General features: G+C 38.3%; 1 protein-coding gene across 1 annotated transcript in view; it reads left to right on the plus strand.

Annotated features, from left to right (window-relative positions):
- Nucleotides 1-5587: 5587 nt before the first annotated feature.
- The window catches only part of LOC145667027 (serine/threonine-protein kinase 32B), a 736066-nt gene continuing 719319 nt past the window's right edge, over nucleotides 5588-22334 (plus strand). Inside the window, exon 1 of the mRNA XM_081734719.1 lies at nucleotides 5588-6184. Coding sequence (XP_081590845.1) covers nucleotides 6133-6184 — 52 coding nt within the window. The 5' untranslated portion in view covers nucleotides 5588-6132. The remainder of the gene's footprint in view (nucleotides 6185-22334) is intronic.

Raw genomic sequence — 22334 nt, forward strand, 5'->3', positions numbered from 1 at the left:
TGTAAAGGGCGCATTGAATATGTTACGAGCCTCCGGGGTGAAAGTACCGGTCGGACGCTCGAAGCAAGGGTCAGAAGATTGGGTTGGAGCGGGGGAATATAGGTTCTGGTATGCATCGTACAAAGCTGGGATTACCTGATCATGCTCGTGAACTACACCGTTAGGAAAGGAGACCTTGGAAATAAGGTTTTGTTTACCTCTGCGCCTTTCACAGATAACTGTATGTAAAGAGGGAACTTCATGCTGAAGCATCGTTGTTTTGCCTCTCGTGAAAAAACCTTGATTTTTTTTACGATGTAAGGTGAGTAGGAGTGCCTTAATTTCCTTAATACGAGGGAGTACGTCTACTCCTTGAGCAAGTTCTTTATAGTAGTCACATAATAGGTGATGGTAATAATTATATTGCTCTTTAAGAAGAGAGGATCTGTCTTTGCAGTGCTGTTTACAGATAGATCGAAAGGACGGTTTAATGTGATGTAACCACCATGCAAACAAACTTTTCTTGTGAGATTTAAAGTGCATTAGATAGTTCCACCTATTGGTAATTAGCAACTGTAGATCCTCGTCAGTTAAAATGCTGTTATTGAGTGACCAAACAAAGGATGACTTTAAGTACTTACGGATAGGTAGATCAATGGTACAAACCACAGCACAGTGATCAGAAAAGCATACCGGTTGAACGTTTATGGAGCGCACAAAATTAATTAAAGTGGTACTGACATAGATCCTATCCAAACGTGAGGATCCATTTCGTCGAAAAAAAGTGTGCCCTGGGGCGTTACCTTTATAATGACGCCATACGTCAACTAACTGAAAGTCTTGAATCAATTTACGTAATGTAGGAGAAGTATTGTAACCAAAACTTGAGTCTATAGGATCTAACACTGCGTTGTAGTCTCCTACACAAATCAAATCTCTGGCACCAGAATGTAACTCCGTGGGAACGTCGGTGAGATAAAAGGAGTTTCGCTCAGCACGTTTGTTATTCCCGGACGGTGAATATAAATTACAAAAGTGTATGCTTTCATAATTGGCTGTGATAATACGACCTGACGGAAATTTTGAAAAGGCGGTTAATGAGATATCTTTGCGATATATAATAGCTGTTCCAGAACCAGTTTCGGAAGGATTGACTTCCCACAAATGATTAAAAAGAAAGGAGAAATTGTCAATGTTGCATTCTTGAAGGAAAATTATATTCAGAGACGATGTGTTGATGTAATCGGCTAGCGCTTTTTGCTTGGTGAGACTAGAAATGCCGTTGACATTAAGAGTGGCTATACGCGTGGCATACATATTTAATGGCCACAGAAAAATAAAAAGACACCAAAAAAGCACGACACAAGGAAATGACACAATACACTTGAAAAAACAAAGACGGGGGTCAACACTCGCACACATTCTCTTTCTATACTGGAAGGAGATATGATCACTTGTCCGAAGAGGCAGCACTATCATTTGCCTTAGTACTTGCTTCACTATGATGGGGATCTACTCGTGACCTCGTGAAACCAGACACACAATTGTTGTTTACAGGGGGAACACTCTTAGTTTTCTGAAGTTTATTGGCTCTACTGGATGCATCACGAGGAGAAGACTGAGATCGACCTTTGCGACGCCTCTTCTCGGGTAGAGAGGGAAACTGGGATGCTTCTGTAGATACTGAATCTCTATCGAGAGAATCACTCACTTCCTGGTGAGAGTCATCAATGCCCACTAACGGTGGAGTACTTACCGTGATTTCAGGGAGCGTATCCATCTCCGATGCGGAAGATGCTGAAACAGTAGTACTCTGCTGTGGAATATCCGAACTATTAGGCGCTATGGTAGTGGAACTGGATGAGTCACTCTGCGTTGTATTGGAAGCGAGGGTCTGCTGGGAGGCAATGTCAGGAGAACTGATGTGAGATGCAGCTGTAGAACGTGGGGGAACATCAAGCGGACAAGTGGATTCAGTTTCATTGAGTTCCTTAACGAAAGTATTTGTAGAAGTTGCAGTTGGAGGTGGAAGGTTCTCCTGTAAAGTTGGAGGACGTTTCTCACTTAACACAGGAAAACTAGTAAACGAATGAACGTTTGGTAGAGGATCCACTTTATTCAAATTGCCGGGCATGGGCGGGGCTCTTGATGGTGAGACACTGGATACTGAAGCTGGTACGGTTGGAGGAATACGGCGCTTTGTACATTCCATCAGAAAATGATTTGGTGAGTCACAAATGGCACAGGTTTTAACTTGACCTCCATACGTTAACCACAAACGTAAACCACAGATAGTCACATAAGAAGGTATGGGGCGCTTAATGCTCATACGTATTATCTTTCTCCCAGTCCTTACTTCATAGATGTGTCCAGTAGAATACATTTCGTCTGCAATTGACTTAATTTCACCGTACTGAGAAAGAACACGAGAAATATGATGATCTTCCAACTCGGTGGGTACCAAATGTAAACGCACAGTCATAATATTGGAACTGGCAGAATCGATTAAAATGTTATAAGTACCAAGGTCATCTGAATAACTAACCTTTCCATTCGCTCGAAACAGAATTTGTTCACAAAGCACTTGCGAGATTAACTTAACATATAACTGTTTGCGACTATAATCAAACTCAATACTGACAACTTGATCAGGAAGCAGATGAAAAGTATTGCGGATCCATTCATGCAAGACTAATGTGTTAGGCTTGTTCACAACATCTTGAAATGACAAACGTAAAGTGTTCACTCGGATAACAGACATAATGCACTTAGTAGGTAAACCTGTACTTCACACTAGACAATATGATGAAAAGAGTAAATATAACTCGAACTACTTGGTAGTAGAAAATACTCCACTTGACAATGCAGGTTGAGTTGAAGCAAGTCAACACACTCACTACTTCCACTCGAACACCTACCGGAACAACGAGGTGAACGGCACGGCGTCTGCCGAGCAACTGAGCCCATTCGGCCACTAAGGGTTTGATTTATGCTATTTTAATGCGACGTGGCAAGAAGTGGATAACGCCAACCAATCAGAACTGTGTTTCTGGTTTCTACTTCCGGGAGCATTACTCTCCCGAGCTAGTCCTCTACGAGTTGAAGGAGGAACACAAATTGGAAGTATTTGAAAATAAAATCATGATAAATAAAATATTCGGATTGAAGTGGGAATGTGGAATGGCGGAAACTTCATAACGAGAAGTCCAAAGGGTCATTAAGTCTGGCAGGTCACGTAGCCAGAATGGAAGAAAGGAGAAACGCTTTTAAGATTTTGACTGGAAACAGTCGGATAAAGGCCATTAGGGAGACATAGACATGAATAGGAGGGTAATATTAAGATAAATCTCGCAGATGTGTGAATACATAATTGGATATTGAATTCAGTTGGCTGACAATTAGAAAGCAATTGGGAGCTTTTCTAAATGCGGCAGTGAAATTTCGGGTTCTGAAGGCCATACAATTAATTAATTTTGATATCATACATTCATGCCCTGAAAAAGATTATATCACCTAATGTAAGCTTTGCCAATTAATATTCATTAAATTACAAGATGCAGCTTTAAAAGTTAAATTATAACATGGTCCGATTTTGTGAAGTACGTTTCAAATTGTAAAGCTAAATTTCAGTGTTTACTTTGGCTCTATCCAATACAAAATCTAATGTTAGTGTTTGCCTATGAGACTTTCAGTAGGTACCATCCCGGCATTTGCCTGGAAAACTCTGGAAAACCCCAGTCAGGATGGTCGGTAGCGGGATCCGAACCCGCGACCTCCCGAATACGAAGCCAACGCTCTACCACTTGAGCTACTTCGCTCGTTTCGAGTTTAAAAATAATTCCACACTTCATTTTATATCAGTAGCCTGGATCTTCTTGCTAGTCTTTCACACCTCTCAGGGGAGTCCTCCCAGCTGTTTGGGAACCATCAATATATTGGATCTGTTAAGAAAATTAGAATACGGGACATTGTGATTTATCTCATATGGCAAGTATCGAAGCGTGAGCATTTATTGAGAAAATTAAAAGTTAGCACCTATGGGAAGGCCAACGATGTTTACAGATACTGGGTCCTAGTCGTTCTCGACTTGCACCCAAGGGCGCCAATTCCGGGGGGCCCAGGGCCCTCCCCCAAAGCTCATGTGAGCCCCCTCATTTTGTGAATATATAATATTTGGCATAATTTGAATGCAATTTGTCTTAAAATACTCATATGTGTCTTCTGCATCTGAATGAGCCCCCCCCAAATTTACAGAAAAATCGGTGCCCTTGTTTGCACCCACGAAAAACAGCCTAACACAGGGCACACTTTTGTCATGTGGGTTGCGTCACAAGTAGCATAAATAAACACTGCTAAAGGCAATAAAGAGCAACACACAATTGCGTGTAAGGAATATCAAGCTACCATTAACCGTGAAGATGTTAACGGGTTGATTCCATTGAGGAACTAGGCCGAGATAATTGCAATAAGAAAATACCTTATCCTTGCATTATAGACAACCAACAATTCTTTGCTAGTGTGCAAGTTGCTTAGAAGCTAGGATATGCGGATTTTAAACGGGGTATTTATAGCCACCGTTACCCGTGCCGTAAAGATATTAAAGGATTATCCCATTAACGAATTCAGCCAAGATAATCGCTTAGTTAGTTAGATTTGAGTTTAGCGTCCCGTTCAGCGACCAGGCTATATGAGACATGGACCTACAGCTTAACGAGTAATCTGAACTATGTGAACTTCCGCCGGGAATCGAAACCGGGCCTTCCACGTCAAAGGTATGTACGCTATTAACATAGCCACAAGGGATGCCAAGATAATCGCTATAGCCGTCTATTGCAAACTGATGATTTCAGACGATTTTTCCCCCGGGGGAAATTTTAATACTTGGGGGTCGAAGTAATAAATTTGTCCCGAGAGAATTTCCCTTCCAGGAGGCCACCCATTGAAATAATCATTGATTGAAAAAAATAATTAAAAAATTCGCTTTCGTTTAAGAGGACAAAAGAATGGGCGGAGAAACATTACAATCTTGTAAGAGTGGCCCCGCGTAGCGTAGTTGCCCACGCTCTTGCCTTCGGTGCGGGTTCAATTCCCTGAGGGAACATTAGGCTGAAACACGTAAAAACTTTTTCAGGCCAATAATCACGAGTGATGTTTTTTTTTCTGGGTATTCTTCATTCACACAAGACAAATACCGGGATGGTACCTCATATAATTTCTTCCTTCCCCAATCATTTGCTCCTTCCCTTTCCTCGGAAAGTGTGATCTTCGAGGGACGTCATCTCTCATATACGTGATGGGCTAAATGGCTTAGGTGCCGACAGCCCAGGAATCTAATCTTATAAGGCACACTAGCTTAATCCTAATAAGGAAATATTCACAGTGGGACTTTGGAGCTAGGATTTATAACAGCTGTAAGATTGATAGCGAGAAGAAAGCGATGGATCCAGATGTCTTGTTATTGTGTGTTTGGGTAGTTCGGTTGAAAACCGCTTCGGCGCTCTTCGCTTTAAGTTGTTCCTTTACCTCCCGCTTTGGCTCCGCGGCTCACAAATACTTTTTCCTGCTTCACACACTTCACGCACGTTCACACACATACAGGACACAGTCACATGCAACAGCGAGCGAAGCGACGGAGCGGGCAGATAGGCATTAGTCTGTGGGTATCTCTCACAACGAGCAGACGAATATAGTTCATTTGGCGTTGTTGCCAAGTCGGCGTGAAACAACGCTCTTTTTCCACACTTTATGATTTTTGCTCTGTGTGCAGTTACCGGATGGCAATTGATACACATTCTTGCACGCAAATAAATCAGTTGTTTTTCCCACAGCGTTGCCGAGTGAATTAGTGTCCATTCACGTGCGAATATTCCTTAAAAAAAAAAAAAAAAAATCAATATTTTAGGATTTTGTCGTGAATACTTGATCGCGAGAAGATGACAGCTGCGTGTTCTTTATTAAGGAAATAATAAAACAATTTTTCTATTCCCTGTCTTTTGTTTTATGTGTGACGTCATAATGTAAGAATCAACTGTTGTGTACGAATTAATTGGTTCTGTTGTTCTGTGAGTAATGTAAAGTACTTTTCCTTTTCTTGGGTGTGCGTGTGTGTGCATGTGGTCCAACATGAACTGACCCTCCATACGTTAACAAAGAATGGGTGCCAATCAGTCTGGAAGAGTTGGGAGAAACTTGAGCGAGGAGGAAGGTAAGTCTAGTCACGTGTTTTTTGTTTATCGCCACTTCCGCCGGCTTTGCGGCTTCCGAATGTAAACAAAACATTTTGTGATATGTTGTTATTACTTCCCTGTTGCAATTCCTTCTATTTAGCTTTGGAAGGCTTACTCCTAGGTTTCAGCTATGATTTTTTTTTTTTTATTACTTAAGCATTTAGCAGTTTAATTTGTAAGGATATTTTAGTATAGAAATTAAGACATTATAGTTAACACTCTTTAATTTAATAAACTCGCTGGCGCCCTTTCCGCTGATCTCTAGAGGCGCCGGTGGCAATAACCGAGTTGTCTCGGACATCCGGCTTTGGGTCCGAGCGCAATCAACCGTGGGTTCGAGTCTCACAAAGAGCATGAATATTATTAACTACCCACGAAATTTCTGTGTTTGTGCCCGGGTCATACTGGATTTAGTTAGTATAAGGAAATAAATCTTTTAGTTTTACGTCCACAATTATGCTGGTACGGTTATGATGAGAAATGAATAAAATGGTGGAATGAAGCAAGTGGGAGGAAACGGGAAAACCTCGAGAAAACCAACGAGCACGATGTTTGTTCACCCAAAGTCCACATGGCGCGAGCTGGGATCCCAAGCACCAAAGGTGAACGCTCTGCCACTTAGCCACTGTACCCCCAAGGATTCAGTGTAAGGTTAGTTAAAAGACGTGGAAACATGGGTGCCCAAAGGGGGCGGCCTCCTTGGTCTACGAAAATGTACCATATTAAATTTAATATTTTCTTAATGCAAATTAAAAAAATATATACCAAACATAATATAGGAATCAATGAGATGCTCCCCTCTAAAAATTTTCTTCGGGCGCTCATGCGTGGAGACAAGTGTCCCTGGTTGGGAAGAATTAAAAAAGTCACTAGCATACACATCTCTCGGGGACGAGTCTAGTGTTCGATTCCCAGTGAGAACGCTGAACGCATAACGGTGGTTTTGATTCCACTGTAAATCTACGTCTCATGTAGATTTGTTTCTGAAAACGAACTTCAAAGCCCGAAGAAACAAAAAACTTTGTAGGGACAGCAAAAGAGTTACGAAAGTTTCTGGCCATCAGATGTAGGGTGGCTAGATGTTCTGCTTTTGGCCGGACAGTCCGGCTTTTGGAGATCCTGTTCCGTGTTCGGCTTAGTAGTCGAGTCGGACGCCCATTTGTCCTTCTTTTCAGTTGTTCCATTATATATGTTTGACTTTCCATTATTCTGATGGCTCCAGTCTCAGATATTTCAGAATTTGCAAATTATTGACAGTACATTTTTGTAAGTTGTAAAGTAAGAAAAGTTTAGATTTCCAAAATTTGGAAAGAAAACCGTTTTGTGTCTCCCATTAGTTTTAAGATATTTTCATTTTGAGAAAGGAATCCAATATTGTCTGCTAGACTTTTATAAATATTCACAAGACACATCTGCCGCGATTGTAACAAACATTATAGACAGAGTAATTGGTTCTGGTGTAAATCTTGAGAATGTGTTTGCGTACACGGGTGATAACGCTAGTGTAAATTACAGAATCTGAAACAGTATACAGCGTCTACCAAAAATTAAAAAGAAATAAATCCAAACATGTAGGCAGCTAAGTGTTGCGCTTAAGTTTTGCATAATGCTGTTTGTTTTGCAACGTCAAAACTCAACGTTGACGTGGAAACGGTTGTTTTGAAAATATATACTTATTTTATTATTCATGCTGTAAAATTTTACAAATTACTGGAAAAGGTTTACAAATTCATAAAGTCCGGCTTTCTAAGTCAATTCGTCAGGCTTTTTAATCATTGTCTTCTGGCCACCCTAATTAGATGTCTCGATTAAGTTTGAGGCTGCATGATTCAGGGGGGCGAGTTTTTCGAAATCTCATAGCCAAGGGCGCCGATTTCTCTGTAATTTTTTTTTTGGGGGGGGAGCATTCTATGAGGATTTTAAGACAAATTGCATTCAAATTATGCCAAATAGTATATTCATAAATAGAATAGGGGGAACGCATGAGCTTTGGGGGGGGGCAGAATCGGCGCTCTTGCTTATAGCCCGGGTGCAGTTTATTAACTAAAAATTAAGCATTCGTGATGTAAAGTACTACAAAATATTATGAACGTAACTTAACAATTCATTTCCCTGACTTTTTTTCTTTTTTTCTTAGGGGTATGGTGGCTCAGTGGTAGAATACTTAGCCTGCCTTTCATGCGTGAGGTATCTCGTATGATCCCCGGAAGTAAGTTTGTGATGACAACATCGTGTTCGCGCGTTTTCTCGGGGTATTTCCGTTTTCTCCCACTTTCTCATTCCACCAATTCTTCCACCAACGGGCATAATCGTGCGACGTTAAACAGAGAATATTTAATTTAATTTCTTTTCTCTTAGACTTTCAAATTATACTATGCACAGTGGCGTATTTAGGATTTTGTTTCGGGGAGGGCTATTTACAGCACGTGAATAAATTCTTATATTTTTCCTTTTAGGAGCCGACAAATTTTAATGAAGTTGTGCATGCAACAAATTTATTTCGGGATGGGAGCTTGAGCCCGATGACCACCCCCTTAAATACGCCACTGATTATACATAAGTGTCGGAAGTCTTATAGAAGAACGGCTATGTCCGTCCGTCCGTCTCTCGACAAGTATCAGAGGAAAAACGCTAAGAGAGATCAAGAATTGGTTCTCTGCAATCGATTGAGCGTCCTAAGCATACATTCCATCTCCTCTGTTAACCTTGTAGTCAAACCGGAAGTGGTAGAAATTACCATCTTCGATTTCAACGTTGATCGGCATGGAACAAAAGAAAGGATGATAGATAACTAATTACAAGCTGTTTTTAAATCGATTCAGCGTCTCAAAGAAGTATATCGTACTCTCCTACAACCGGAAGTGGTTGAAATTTCTTAGTATTTTCATTTTGAATATTAATTTACATAAAACAAATTGGTAAGAAATATCAAGGAGTTTTTTTTTTTTGAATCGATTCAGCATCCTAAGAATAGGCTTTATGTCCTCCGTTAACCCTTTATTGAAACTAGGGCCTGCCCTAGGCAACTTACCGTTCTGTGATATGGCTTCATTTGCCTCCCCCTTTCTCCAGAAAGAATAAATCTTAAAAGCCACGAGTTTAAGTATGCTACCCCATCATGAACAACGAAGGGTACGGAAAACGCACTCACATTCAGAAAGGCCTAAACACTACAAATACAATCTCGTTGCGTTTCTTTTTTTATTAAATAATAATCTATTATGTTAGTGAAAGATAAAGCAAACACATCTGCAGATGAAAGATGGTAATCCTTTTTACAGAATTCAATATAGAACTTCAATGTCGATATATCAGTTTGCAATTACATTGCAACTAGCTCTAAAGCAAACAGATCTGCAAAGGAAAGATGGTAATCCTTTTTACAGAATTTAATATAGAGCTTCAATGTCGATATATCAGTTTGCAATTACAGTGCAACTAGCTCTTTTATTTTTATTTCTTGATTTTCCCTCTACATCTGTTAAAAATAATAAAAGAACTTCTTTCGACCTTCAATGATAAAGGAACTTGTTTGTGACAAAAACAAGACTAGTTTTCATATCAAATCTGTGATAACTAACTAAATGGAACTGCATTAAAAGTACCCTGCAAAATCATTATCAAATTATATTCTTACAAGAAGACAGTTATATAGATATGCGTCAATCATTTTGGACATGAGTATACAAAGGAAAATCTAATATGCCAGTTGCAATTTTAGTAATCGTGCTCCGTTTGTTGGTTTAAAGCAGTATTTTGATAAAAATAGCAAATAATAATCCACGAGTGTACAAATCCAAACATTTCTTTCCATCTACATGGGAGAACCTGTGTTCGATTCCCGTTGAGAGCTTATGCAATTCGGATTCCATGTTAAGCAGGCCGTGATTTACGTATTTGGAATTGAAGAACCCCCGGGGCTGACAATATTGCGTGGCCTTTACTCACTAAAAGTAACGCAATTCAGTACTAGAATATCAATAAAGCTCAAAGGGGCTGACAAAATATACCCAAAGATAATTTTCATAAATTAGCATTATTATTAATATTAATATAATAATAAAAGTTACAAGATACGCCGTCTTACGTCTTGTTTACAAGTATGGTGTTCGCAGGTGTTTCAATATTCAAAGAAAATTGACCATAGCCAATATGTAAAACCAGGGCCAGATCAACACCTTCTTGAGACCCCGAAAGAGAAAAGTGAGACCCATATAGCATTGCATAATGCTTAATAATAATAATAATAATAATAATAATAATAATAATAATAATAATAATAATAATAATAATAATAATAATAATAATAATAAAAATAATCTAAGTATTTTCAGGTCTCAAACAATTCTATTGATGGATATGCAGTCGATATTAAAAATGAAACTAACATATAAATTTACTCTGATCCTCCTACGTACTTCCCCATAGAACCATAAAGGTAACCAAGAAAGTTCTGTCGCTTTTTCACCCACCACCTTCGAACATCAATATGTCACCTAAGACGTATCTGGGAGATGAAAAATAGTCCCCATCAGCATCGTCAACCTTCTGCCAACGTTCTGGAAGGCCATGGATTTCATCGTGTTAGAAGTTTGTGGGCCGTGAAGCGAAAAAGGTATCAAGTGCATTTTGCACATCTACTATGGATTTTAACTGGCGTCCTCTAAGGTGATTGTCCAATAATAATCGGACGGTGTAATGTCCGAGTAGTATGGCGGATGCAGTAGTGTTTTCCATCCAAGGCGTAGTATGGTGTCCCGGGTCATCCTAGTCACGTGGGGCTTAGAATTGTCGTGTAACAGGAGGACCCCTTTGCGATTCAGAAGTGCTGGCTCCAGAGTTTTGAGTTTTTCTTGAATACGGATCTACTGCTAACAGTACACAGTTGCATTGATATTCAGACCAGCTGGTAGCAGTTTCTGATACACGATGGCGCGAGCAGTCCACCAAATGCACGGAAGGATCTTCTTCTGGTGCAGTGCTGGTTTCGGCTGTTTTGGAACCGGTTCATGGGATGCTAACCAATCATGACGGCACCGTGGAACTTTGTAAAAGACCCATGGCCCCTTTCTCAGATGAAATAGCAAAGAAACACAGGTGTCTGCTCACGTTACCTTCTCGCCCGGAGTCAAATCATGTGAGACTCATCGACCCAACTTGTAGTGCTTCCCAAGTTGATGGAGGTGCTGCCGAATAGTTTCTTCACTTGCACTGAATGTAGTCTTAGTTCCTGACATGTCTTGCCACTGTTCGATTCAATTACTGCCTGAAGATATGTATTTTGTACATATGTTTGTTTTTCGGCACGTGGTGCGTCTTCGAGTGTTTCGTCACCGTCCTGAAAATTGTTAAACAACCGCTGCATTGTCCGCGTAGTCACGACACCCTCACCAAAGGCCTGACATATCTTCCGTCCCGATGTCCTCCCATACAATCACTTCTGTCCTCAACATTCTTTCCCATAAAACTAACACATAAATTCACTCTTAGCCCTACGTACTTCCCCATAGAACTGATACATATATTTACTCCTTTCTCCCTACATGCTTCCCCATAAAACAGACACACAAATTCAGTTTTACTAAGTATTTATTCCTCTACATATTTCCTCATAAAACTAACACATACATTCATTCCTTTCCCACTACATGCTTTCCATAAAAGTAACACATAAATTTACTCTTATCCCCCTACGTACTTACCCATAGAACTAACACATAATTCACTCTTTCCTCCTATATGCTTCCTCATACCAAACTAACATTATAAAGTTACTTCTCTACATTTTGATATCACAAAATCATGTGTTAGGCCATCAAAGTTGATATTTCTTGTTATCTTACGTTCGATACGTATACTCAGTAAACTTATGTGGTTTAATTGTGATTGTTCCATCCTGTTTCTTAATTAATTTTTCAACAGTTTAGTTTAGCAAACTCCTAAATATATTTTTCCTATCCGTGTGTCCGCCCGTCTGTTTGTCAGACAAAAAAAAAGTCTCAAGAATTAATTGGAGTCACCATCAAACTTGGTGAGGATGCAGAAGATCAGAAATTAGGAATCAAATTCGTTGATGGAGTGATATTTAAACCGGAAGGGGTATGAATGAACGTTTTCAGTATTTATATTCATCACTATATTACAACGGTACGTTGTATATTTTTATATTATTTTGGGCAATAAGCATTTCTTTTATATGTACTAACGCAGGTTATGAAGAAGAAGTTAGTTACAAATATATAATTGTCAAGTCTCATTCATATTCATATGTTAAATAATGAAATTGTCAATATCTGGTTGGCAGGCAACCAGATAAACAATACATATATAAAGAAATGGAATCAAATAGAAAGGAAGTGTGAGTATTATTTAATGTGGCTCAGTAATAAAGAACCTGATTTATCGTTGTAAATGGTGCAAGAAACCCGGGATGGGAAGAAGAGAAAATATCGTTTTTGAAGCATTAGTAGAAAGCGATCGCGATTGAGCCATACAGTACTTGTATTCTTTTTGAGATGAATGTTACCGAAGTTTTAAAGGAAGTATCACGTCTACTCAAGGACCAAGCTGAACAGTTCACCAAAGTGAACCAACAATTGGAAAAGTTGAACCAAAAGGCAGATCAGCAGGCCCAACATCTTGATGAGCAACTAGAGCAAATAGAACAGCGTAACGACGACTTACAACATCAACTATAACAGATCCTTCAACAAATTGACGACAAGGTAGTACAGAGAGACATCGAAGTACAGGACTCTGTAGACACTCTAGAAAACAAGGAGAAAGTAAACTTTCAATCTGTATTGGTAGAATTTGTTAAGTCTTCACAGAAGTATACTGCCGTATTGATTGGAACAGATTACCCTGACTTTTCCTTTCAGGCGAATAACATTGATTGTTTTATGGACGTAGCGTATAACGAAGATTCTGGTAGGTATCAGTATGCTACAAGTTACGATCATCCTCTTCTTGAGAACGCTATTGATTGCTTGAATTCACAATATATTCAACATGATATCAATCCTATGGTTCATCTAGCAGAAGATAAGTTCATTCCAATATTCGTGAAACGCAGAAAGAAAACATGTGTTCCTATTAGTGCTTGTGTTGATTGGTCGAGTGAATTAAATCTGTTGAATTGTTCATTCAACGAAAGGACCAGAATGATCTTGGTGAACGGTCTGATGGTGTCTTCGCAGAACGTAATGCAGTGCGTTGGTTTGCATCATCCAAATGTGATATTGCTTAGTTTTGAAGATCCAATAATGGAGCGACACAGTACTAACTTAAATCAAACTAACCTTGGAAATCAAGTTCAAAGTATTCATGTGTGGTTGAAGTGTGACCCCAATAAGCAAGAAGATGTTAAGTTCATGTGTACCGGTGATACAACTGAACTTAATCACAGAAGAAACAAAACCCGAGGAAGGACAAAGTACCGGGAACATTGTGGAAAGAAGAGGTACAGATATGTTAAGAGACCTGATACTTCGACAGTAGTAAAAGGAATGAAAACAAAAACTAATTTTACCGGTAAGGTAATCGAACCTAACCGTAATCAGGTAACTAAACCTAAACCTAGTTCTGAAGTAACAGTGGTAGTGATTGTACAACCGAACCTAATTGTACCGGTAACATAACGCAATATAATTACGGAAGAAACGGAAAACATTGCAGGCCAGACTATTGTGTAAAGGATAAATATAGATCCATTAAGAGACACAATATTTCATCACCTGTCAAACGAAGAAGAAATGAATCTGATTTAGCCGATAATACAACACCATCTAAACACAGCCGAAATAATGCGATTTGTTTGAAACGCTGCGCAGATGGCAGGAACTATTATAAGAAAAGTAAGAAACGTAGAACTATGGGAGTGAATAACGTACAATGCTGTGTTTCTGTTTGTGACTATCAGTATACCCTAACTGAATTTGTCGGACATGTAACTAAGATTGGAGTTACGGCGTCTGAGGGGACCGTACTCAATTGATTTTGCTTCAACTATCATTATGATTTCTCGATTTTACTTTATGTTATTTAATCTTGAGTTCATATGCTTTGATGTTATGTGTATTACTTAATATTTGTGTTCCATACTATTTATGTGTTTTTCTTATGATTGCCAACATATAACATCAATCTCATTATTTATGTCATGATGTTAATAAGATGTTAATTAATATGCTATGTCCTGATTATTATCGATAATTCAATCTCAATTTATATTTTGTTTATTTATATGCTATATTTGATCATTTTGGTGTTCAAAGAACAACTATATGAATATCACATACATCTTTTTCAAAACCTTCTTCATGATGCCCAAGTAAATAATTATTAGATTGTAACAAAGCATGCAATGGCCCCGAAAAGGAATCAAACAACTCGTAAAAGCATTTAATGGGCCTGAAAAAGGACTTAAAATAACTTTTTAATCTAATTTCGAATGCGCCTCATCGTCGATGAAACGTATAAATATATGAAGATGATAATAAAGTTTAAAATAAATATGATAATGATATTGTTATAGAATTAAATATGATTTATGTATGTATAATTATATGAATTGTAATATTTAAATATACGAGGTCCATTCGAAAACTCGAATAATTTCCATATGTATATAAACGGTCCAGAATTCTTTTCCCTTTTTATGATAGTTAATGAATAAAAAGGGAAATTCCGTTCGGGCGTCATAATATACAACGGTAGTTGTATATTTTTATATTATTTTGGGCAATAAGCATTTTTTTATATGTACTAACCCAGGTTATGAAGAAGAAGTTAGTTACAAATATATAATTGTCAAGTACACAAAAAGATATTCATATGTTAAATAATGAAATTGTCAATATCTGGTTGGCAGGCAACCAGATAAACAATACATATATAAAGAAATAAAGATGGAATCAATATAAAAGAGACGAAGTGTGTTATTATTGATGGCTCAAGTTTAATTATAAAAAGAACCAGTTATTCATCGTCTCTTTTATATTGATTCCATCTTTATTTCTTTATATATGTTATTTATTTATTATTTTATTTATCTGGTTGCCTGCCAACCTGGTATTGTCAATTTCATTATTTAACATATGAATATCTTTTTGTGTACTTGACAATTATATATTTGTAACTAACTTCTTCTTCATAACCTGCGTTAGTACATATAAAAGAAATGCTTATTGCTCAAAATAATATAAAAATATACAACGTACCGTTGTAATATAGCATAATCGTGATAGCGAAAAACTTTTCCTACAATCGATTTAGCATTCCAAGAATAATTGGCATTACCATCAATATATTTCTACTAAAACCGGAAATGGTAGCAGATAAGATTGAAAACTTACCATAAAGCTACTACATAAATGAGGGATATTTCAGTTTCTTCCAAGTTATAATTTTTCTCTTTTCTCATAATGGTCTATGAATCATCTTGATGGAAACTTATTTGTAGTTCATAGCGAAATAAAGGTTTAGCTTTCTCTAGCAGTTTGTTTCAATTTATGTAAAAGACTTTCAAAATTCTTACAAACCTGTGGTCCATAACTACAATAGAATAAGATTACATCGAAGCATTTTATTTTTCACACGTAATAACTCTTACATGATTACAGGTAACTTGAAAATAATGCCCAATTTGTGCTTCTGGTAAAACGCTATGTCAAAACGACATGCTACATGACCCTTCTTTTATTTGAAACTTTTGACCTGAATTCAAGATAGCAGACTTCAAGATGGCCGACATGATAATGCTATATAAGGTTAGATTGGTCTCTTTCTCTACTTCCATTATCCAAGATATCTTCCCACTCCCTTAAGCTGTTTCTAAATTATAAGGGTTTATTCTATATTTTCTCGATATACTATATATTGCAAACGCATTCAAACCTTTAGGTAGCTTGAGGCATAATTTAAATGTATTCAATGGATCTAATTTTTTTCATGGCTTGATTTGGTCCCATATGGAACCATTTTAGGGGGTTTATCCAAGGAAATTCTTAAATTTATTTCTCCCTACTACAAGTTCGGGTTTCAATATTGATCTGTATGGAGCAAAAACTATAATAGGTAGGGTTAAGTGTTTTTGTTTGGGGGCGGATAGATTTAACTTCGTAAGAATAGTTATTATATTTTCTTTTAACTTCTTCTTCTTCTAAGGTTTTTTTGTCCCAGTTAACTGAGATCCGCTCTTCGGATTGCTGTCCTCCAGGCCGGTAGCCAGCCCCAAAATGTAGGGGGAGGCTGAAGTTAGGGGGGCCCGATCCAACAATAGTATAGTTTATCACCATATTATAGTTCATTTGCAAGCCTCCTTCAAAATTTTAGGGGGGCAGCAAAACTTTAGGAGGCTCCGCCCCTAGACCCCCTGGATACGGGCCTGCTGTCCTCCACCTGTTTCTATTGTGTATCAGGTCCACTGTGACATCACACAGCATCATATTTTTCTTCACGCATTCTTTCCACTTCTTTGGCTGGCCTCGCGTTCGTTTTCCACTTACCTCAATAGCATCCACTCTGTGAGTTACCTATTCCACAAGTCTTCTTCTTACATGCTCAAACCATCTCAGCCTACTTTTTCACAGTTTTTCTACTACTGGTTTCATTTTTGCTGTTTCCCGGATCTCTGCGTTCTTAATTTTGTCCTTGCGCGTCACTTCACATTCCATCGCAGCGTTATCTCCGCAACATGTAACTTCTGTTCCCTGCTCTTTTTCATCATTCGACATCCCGCTCCGTACAATAAGGCACGTCTCACAACTGTTTTGTAAACTTTTCATTTAGCTTATGGCTATTTGAGAATGCGTTTTTGATGCGTTATTCCCCGCAGGGAACGCGGTCAAGGTGGCTACTCCGTAATTTTACTTTCGTCAGAGTTATAAGTCATACTGTCAGCCAGTCAGGGTTTCCGGATCTTTTTGCCAGGTCCAGGTCTGCACAAAGCATCTTCCAAGCAGCTGTTTCTTTCTTAAATCCCCTTGCCTGGCAACACGTCTTTCCTTTTTGTCCTTCCTTTAGACATCTTTTAAACAGCAGGCGGTCTATTGTTCCGAAACGCACCAAATACGCTGGAGCTGACGTTTTCTCCGCGTTTTTGTTGCTTTCGCATTTGCAGCTCATTGTGATTAGCTATCCAAATTTAAATACATGGTCAGCTTATTCTAAGCGTACGCATGAGCAATAAAATCACTTTGCGAACGCTTATGAATAGCCACGGTCTTAACCGTTGTGGGGCAAGCTATTTTTGTAACGTAGACGGCAACTGGGGTCTTACCAACTCGATATGTTCATGACTTTAACTTCGACTAAAGATAGAAGAATTCAGAATTTTATGTCATCGAAATATTTATGGTTATTAAGAAATTCGAAGAAAAATATGAAGCTACTGGGCCTGGGAGGCCCCGCTTGCCCAGATAAGGGTTAAGGCATATTGGTACCCTACGGTCACACAATACTCCTGTCACTTCTCTTCATTTTGTCTAACTGCTGGTAATTCTGCTGTTTACATCTTCAATTCTCTTAAAATCCTTTGTTGAAATCAGAAGCAGTAGAAATCAATCACTTCTGATTTAACGGTGATTGCTATAAAGTAAAAATGGTAAGAAATAGGAGAAGCGGTTTTCTGCAGTCAATTAAGCATCCAAACAATAGAGTTCACCACCACTGTAATCTCTGTACTAAAACCGGAAATGGTAGAAATCTATTACTTCTTCCAGTTTCAATATTTATTGAGAAAATATCATGGCATAGAAGCCAAACTCCTTCGTGTAGTGTACACGTGACATGCTACTTGTTTAGTAATTTCATTTTAGGAAATAAACGTTCACCGCAGATGTTACGTTACCAACAATTAGACTAGAAATAAAAATTATAGTAACGAACGAAATGAAACGAACTTTAATAGTAATTCTCGTTTAACGAGGTTTTTTTTTCTTTGCAATGGGAGTTTGAAAAGGGCAATTGATGAAACTAAATTTTAACATAGTGCCCAGCAGTATTACCATCAATTAATATGAGGCTTATGTGCTATTTTAATCGGTTCATGTGCGGTATTGAAATTTTCATTTGGTTTCTCTATTAAATAAAAATAAGAGATGAGCCTCATAAAAAGAGGGGGGCTCCCGGCAACTATCGGGTTTGCCGCTACTTGGAAATGAAATGAAATCTTTAAGTTTTATGTCCAACAATTACTCCGGCTAGGCTAAAAGAGACGGTGATGATGTGAAATTAAGGAAATAGTGGAATAAAGAAAGTGGAAGGAAACGGGACAACCCCGAGAAAAAAAACACACACGGTGTTTGTCCACCACGAAGTTCACTTGGCGCGAGCTGGGATCGAACCAAGGACCTCATGTACCAGAGGTGTACGCTCTATCACTGGGTCACCGCAGCCCTTGCCGCTACCTAGGAACGGACTTCGATGAAATAATGTAATGTAGAAGCTTATATTAAAGACTCAGAGAGAGACACAAAGAAAAATATCAACGTATTGTGTAATTCTAGAAAAATTACAAGTACGACTGCTGATAAAGAAGTCAATATTACATGATTCATCAATGTAATTCTACAACAAAAAGTCGCATAAATTAATAGGAAGTGTGAATGAAGAGCATGAAATAAGTCTGCCTCAGAAGCATTTTTCCCCCTTGTATTCGTCTTACCAAAGTTATCCATCACATCCTCAAAATCAATAGGATTTGTCATCTTACTCTCAACAGACATCAAGGCGAGATTGGAAATCCGCTCTTGTCCCATTATAGCACGACATTTGCTCTTATTGGGAGCTAGTTTTAGAACTCGTTTTTTTTTTTTTTTTTTTTTTAAGCTTCGAAACTAGTGATTGACACCGACGAGAATAACTGGTACGTATGAGTACGTAAAGCCTCCTCGTGGCTGTGTCAATATCGTACTCGTCTTTGACGCAGGAGACTGAGTTCGATTCCGGTGGCATGATGGCTCAGTAGTAGAGCCTTTACATCTGGTGCCTGGAATCCCTCGTTCGATACCCGGCCAAGTAAGCTTGTGGTGGACAACATCGTGTCTGTGAGTATCCTCGGGCTACTCCTGTTTCCTCCTATATTATCATTCCACCAGTTCTCCCATCATTATTCACTTGCGCTAATCATCCGACTCCCTTAGCCTAAAGGGGGAATTTTATTTCAACATTTCCGTGCTCGATCCTCAGCGGAAACTGGTGTGGGTTCGAATCCCACGTTAAGTTGTAGATCCAGGTTTCATATAACCTCGTTGCTGAACAGGACGCCAAACTCAACTCAAATCAAATTATTACGTTTGGGTCAATCCATTCTAAGTGATGAAGCATGTGCCGTTCGACCATCTCCAAAAGATCTAATTTTTTCATGAATGTTTATCCTATATCAGGATACTTCAAAACCACAATTAATTAATTTTTACAACATCCCATGGCGACACAGGGGCTGGCGCCATTTTGTGTTTTTCCGATTTTAGGCGTTTACGTTGTTTTGAATATCTCAGCATGTATTTGCCCTACTAAATTGAAAATTGCTGAACGTCTCCAACACGTGCAGAGCTAACCCTTTGATCTCTTAACATATTTTTCCTAAAACCACTTGAAGGGAGTGAAATCAGGGACTGCAGTAGCAACATTTTTGGACAATAAAAACATATTTCGGAAGAGGAAACAACTGACATAGAGGTCTGAATTTGTGTGTGCACGTACTCCGGGGTCATAAGTTAATACACAAAAGTTTACAGACCTGTAGCTGCTCGGGGAATTATGTCAATTTAGCATATTTCACTGTCCAATATCTCCACTGGGCCTGGATTTAAAAATCTGAAATTTTGGGAATAGTTAGTCCTCTAGTATATCATAACACACAACAAAGCGCGTTTCGTGTTTTTGAGCAGAAGGGGGCACACACGAATTCAGACCTCTACGTCAGTTGTCTACGTTGTTTCTGACTCTTTTTTTTCAGTGTTCGACCGCATACTCTATAAATAAAAGCCCTTCATCTCGCACACACTTCTCCACCCTTTGGGCCTCAACACTTTTCCTGATTTAGGACACAGTTGAAAGCTGGATTCGTCAGCATCCAATATTCGTTCAGAATCATTCAGGATATTAGATTGCCCGGATTCTTTCAAGTATTTCTCAAGGTCCTGAAACCACAAGCGAATATTTTCCTCAGTTACAGCGTATCGCGCCTTGTTCAAAGTTTCGGGAGTTCGGGACAAGATTTGCGGGTGTTTTCTCTCGTAAACGTAGTACCAGGTTTCACCAGGTCGATTGTCTTTGAACGGTGTTTTAAGTTTTTCTGCATCGACAGTTTTTTAAACACTGTTCAGAAGATCGGGTTTCTTTTGTGGAAAGCCCCTTTGGCTCATGTTAATGAGCCAGTTTGCTAATCCCTTTTCTTTCTGTGTTAGGTATGGTTCTGGACCAATTCTCCGCTTTTCGGGACTGCGATCATGAAGTTTATCCACCAGAGTTACTGGAAGAATTCCATAGATTGCTGATGCCTTTCGTACGAAGTGCTCTTTTTTGCGACAAACTTCCAGAGTTTTTGTAGATCCTTGTTTGAATAAAATGGCAGTTTAAGCTTAGGTCTACTCAGACTCATCATCTCTGAAAGAAACAGGAACATTCTTAAGGATATACAAGGAAAATATATGTATTCCAGTTGTAAGCTGATAGTAGCTATTCCGCTAACAATATTTGAATGTAGTTCCACGACGAAGCGAGAATGTTGTGGTTCAGTATTAAACGAATTAGACCAAATATAACAAATTTATTATTCAAATGAAATGTCATATCCTAACAGTGCCGTTAATTTTCCATGAAAATCTTGGGAAACTGCGTGAATATTCAGTTAAAGAATTTATTTTATGACCTTTAGGCATCTAAAGTTCCGGTCGAGATAGGGTAGGGAGAGGATATTAAAACGTAGACGGCCAGGGACTATTTTGTAGGTACCATCCCAGCATTTGCCTGGTGTGACTAAGGAAAAGCCTCAGTCATGATGGCCATCCGCTGGGATCGAACCCAGGACCTCCCGAATGCTAAACCAACGCTCTATCATTTTTTTTTAAAGTTCGTCTCAATCGAGACATTCAGCCTTAAGGCTCCTATCACATCAATTTGGCGTAATCCAATTACGACAGGGACACGAGCACAGAAATATCAAGGACAGTTTAAAACGCCCTTGTCTTCAGAGGGATTCGAACCCCCCGTGTCTTGTCGCCTCATGATCCGAAGTCTAACATCCGAGACCAATATCATTGAGTCACTGCCATTAGGTGAATATTCAGTTACTAACAGTACGATTCAGCAGATGCTTATACAAGTGTAAATTGATCACTGAATTATTGCTTGAATCAAGGAATTCTGCGAGAAAATACAAATGCAAAACATTAATTCAGTGATCAATTAATGCTTGGATCAAGGAATTCTGCGAGAAAATACAAATGTAAAACATTAATTCAGTGATCAATTAATGCTTGGATCAAGGAATTCTGCGAGAAAATAAAAATGTAAAACATTAATTCAGTGATCAATTAATGCTTGGATCAAGGAATTCTGCGAGAAAATAAAAATGTAAAACATTAATTCAGTGATCAATTAATGCTTGGATCAAGGAATTCTGCGAGAAAATACAAATGTAAAACATTAATTCAGTGATCAATTAATGCTTGGATCAAGGAATTCTGCGAGAAAATAAAAATGTAAAACATTAATTCAGTGATCAATTAATGCTTGGATCAAGGAATTCTGCGAGAAAATACAAATGTAAAACATTAATTCAGTGATCAATTAATGCTTGGATCAAGGAATTCTGCGAGAAAATACAAATGTAAAACATTAATTCAGTGATCAATTAATGCTTGGATCAAGGAATTCTGCGAGAAAATAAAAATGTAAAACATTAATTCAGTGATCAATTAATGCTTGGATCAAGGAATTCTGCGAGAAAATACAAATGTAAAACATTAATTCAGTGATCAATTAATGCTTGGATCAAGGAATTCTGCGAGAAAATACAAATGTAAAACATTAATTTAGTGATCAATTAATGCTTGGATCAAGGAATTCTGCGAGAAAATAAAAATGTAAAACATTAATTCAGTGATCAATTAATGCTTG

This window comes from Thermobia domestica, chromosome 12 (assembly GCF_964235325.1).
Source record: "Thermobia domestica chromosome 12, izTheDome1.hap1.1, whole genome shotgun sequence".
Taxonomy (NCBI): domain Eukaryota; kingdom Metazoa; phylum Arthropoda; class Insecta; order Zygentoma; family Lepismatidae; genus Thermobia; species Thermobia domestica.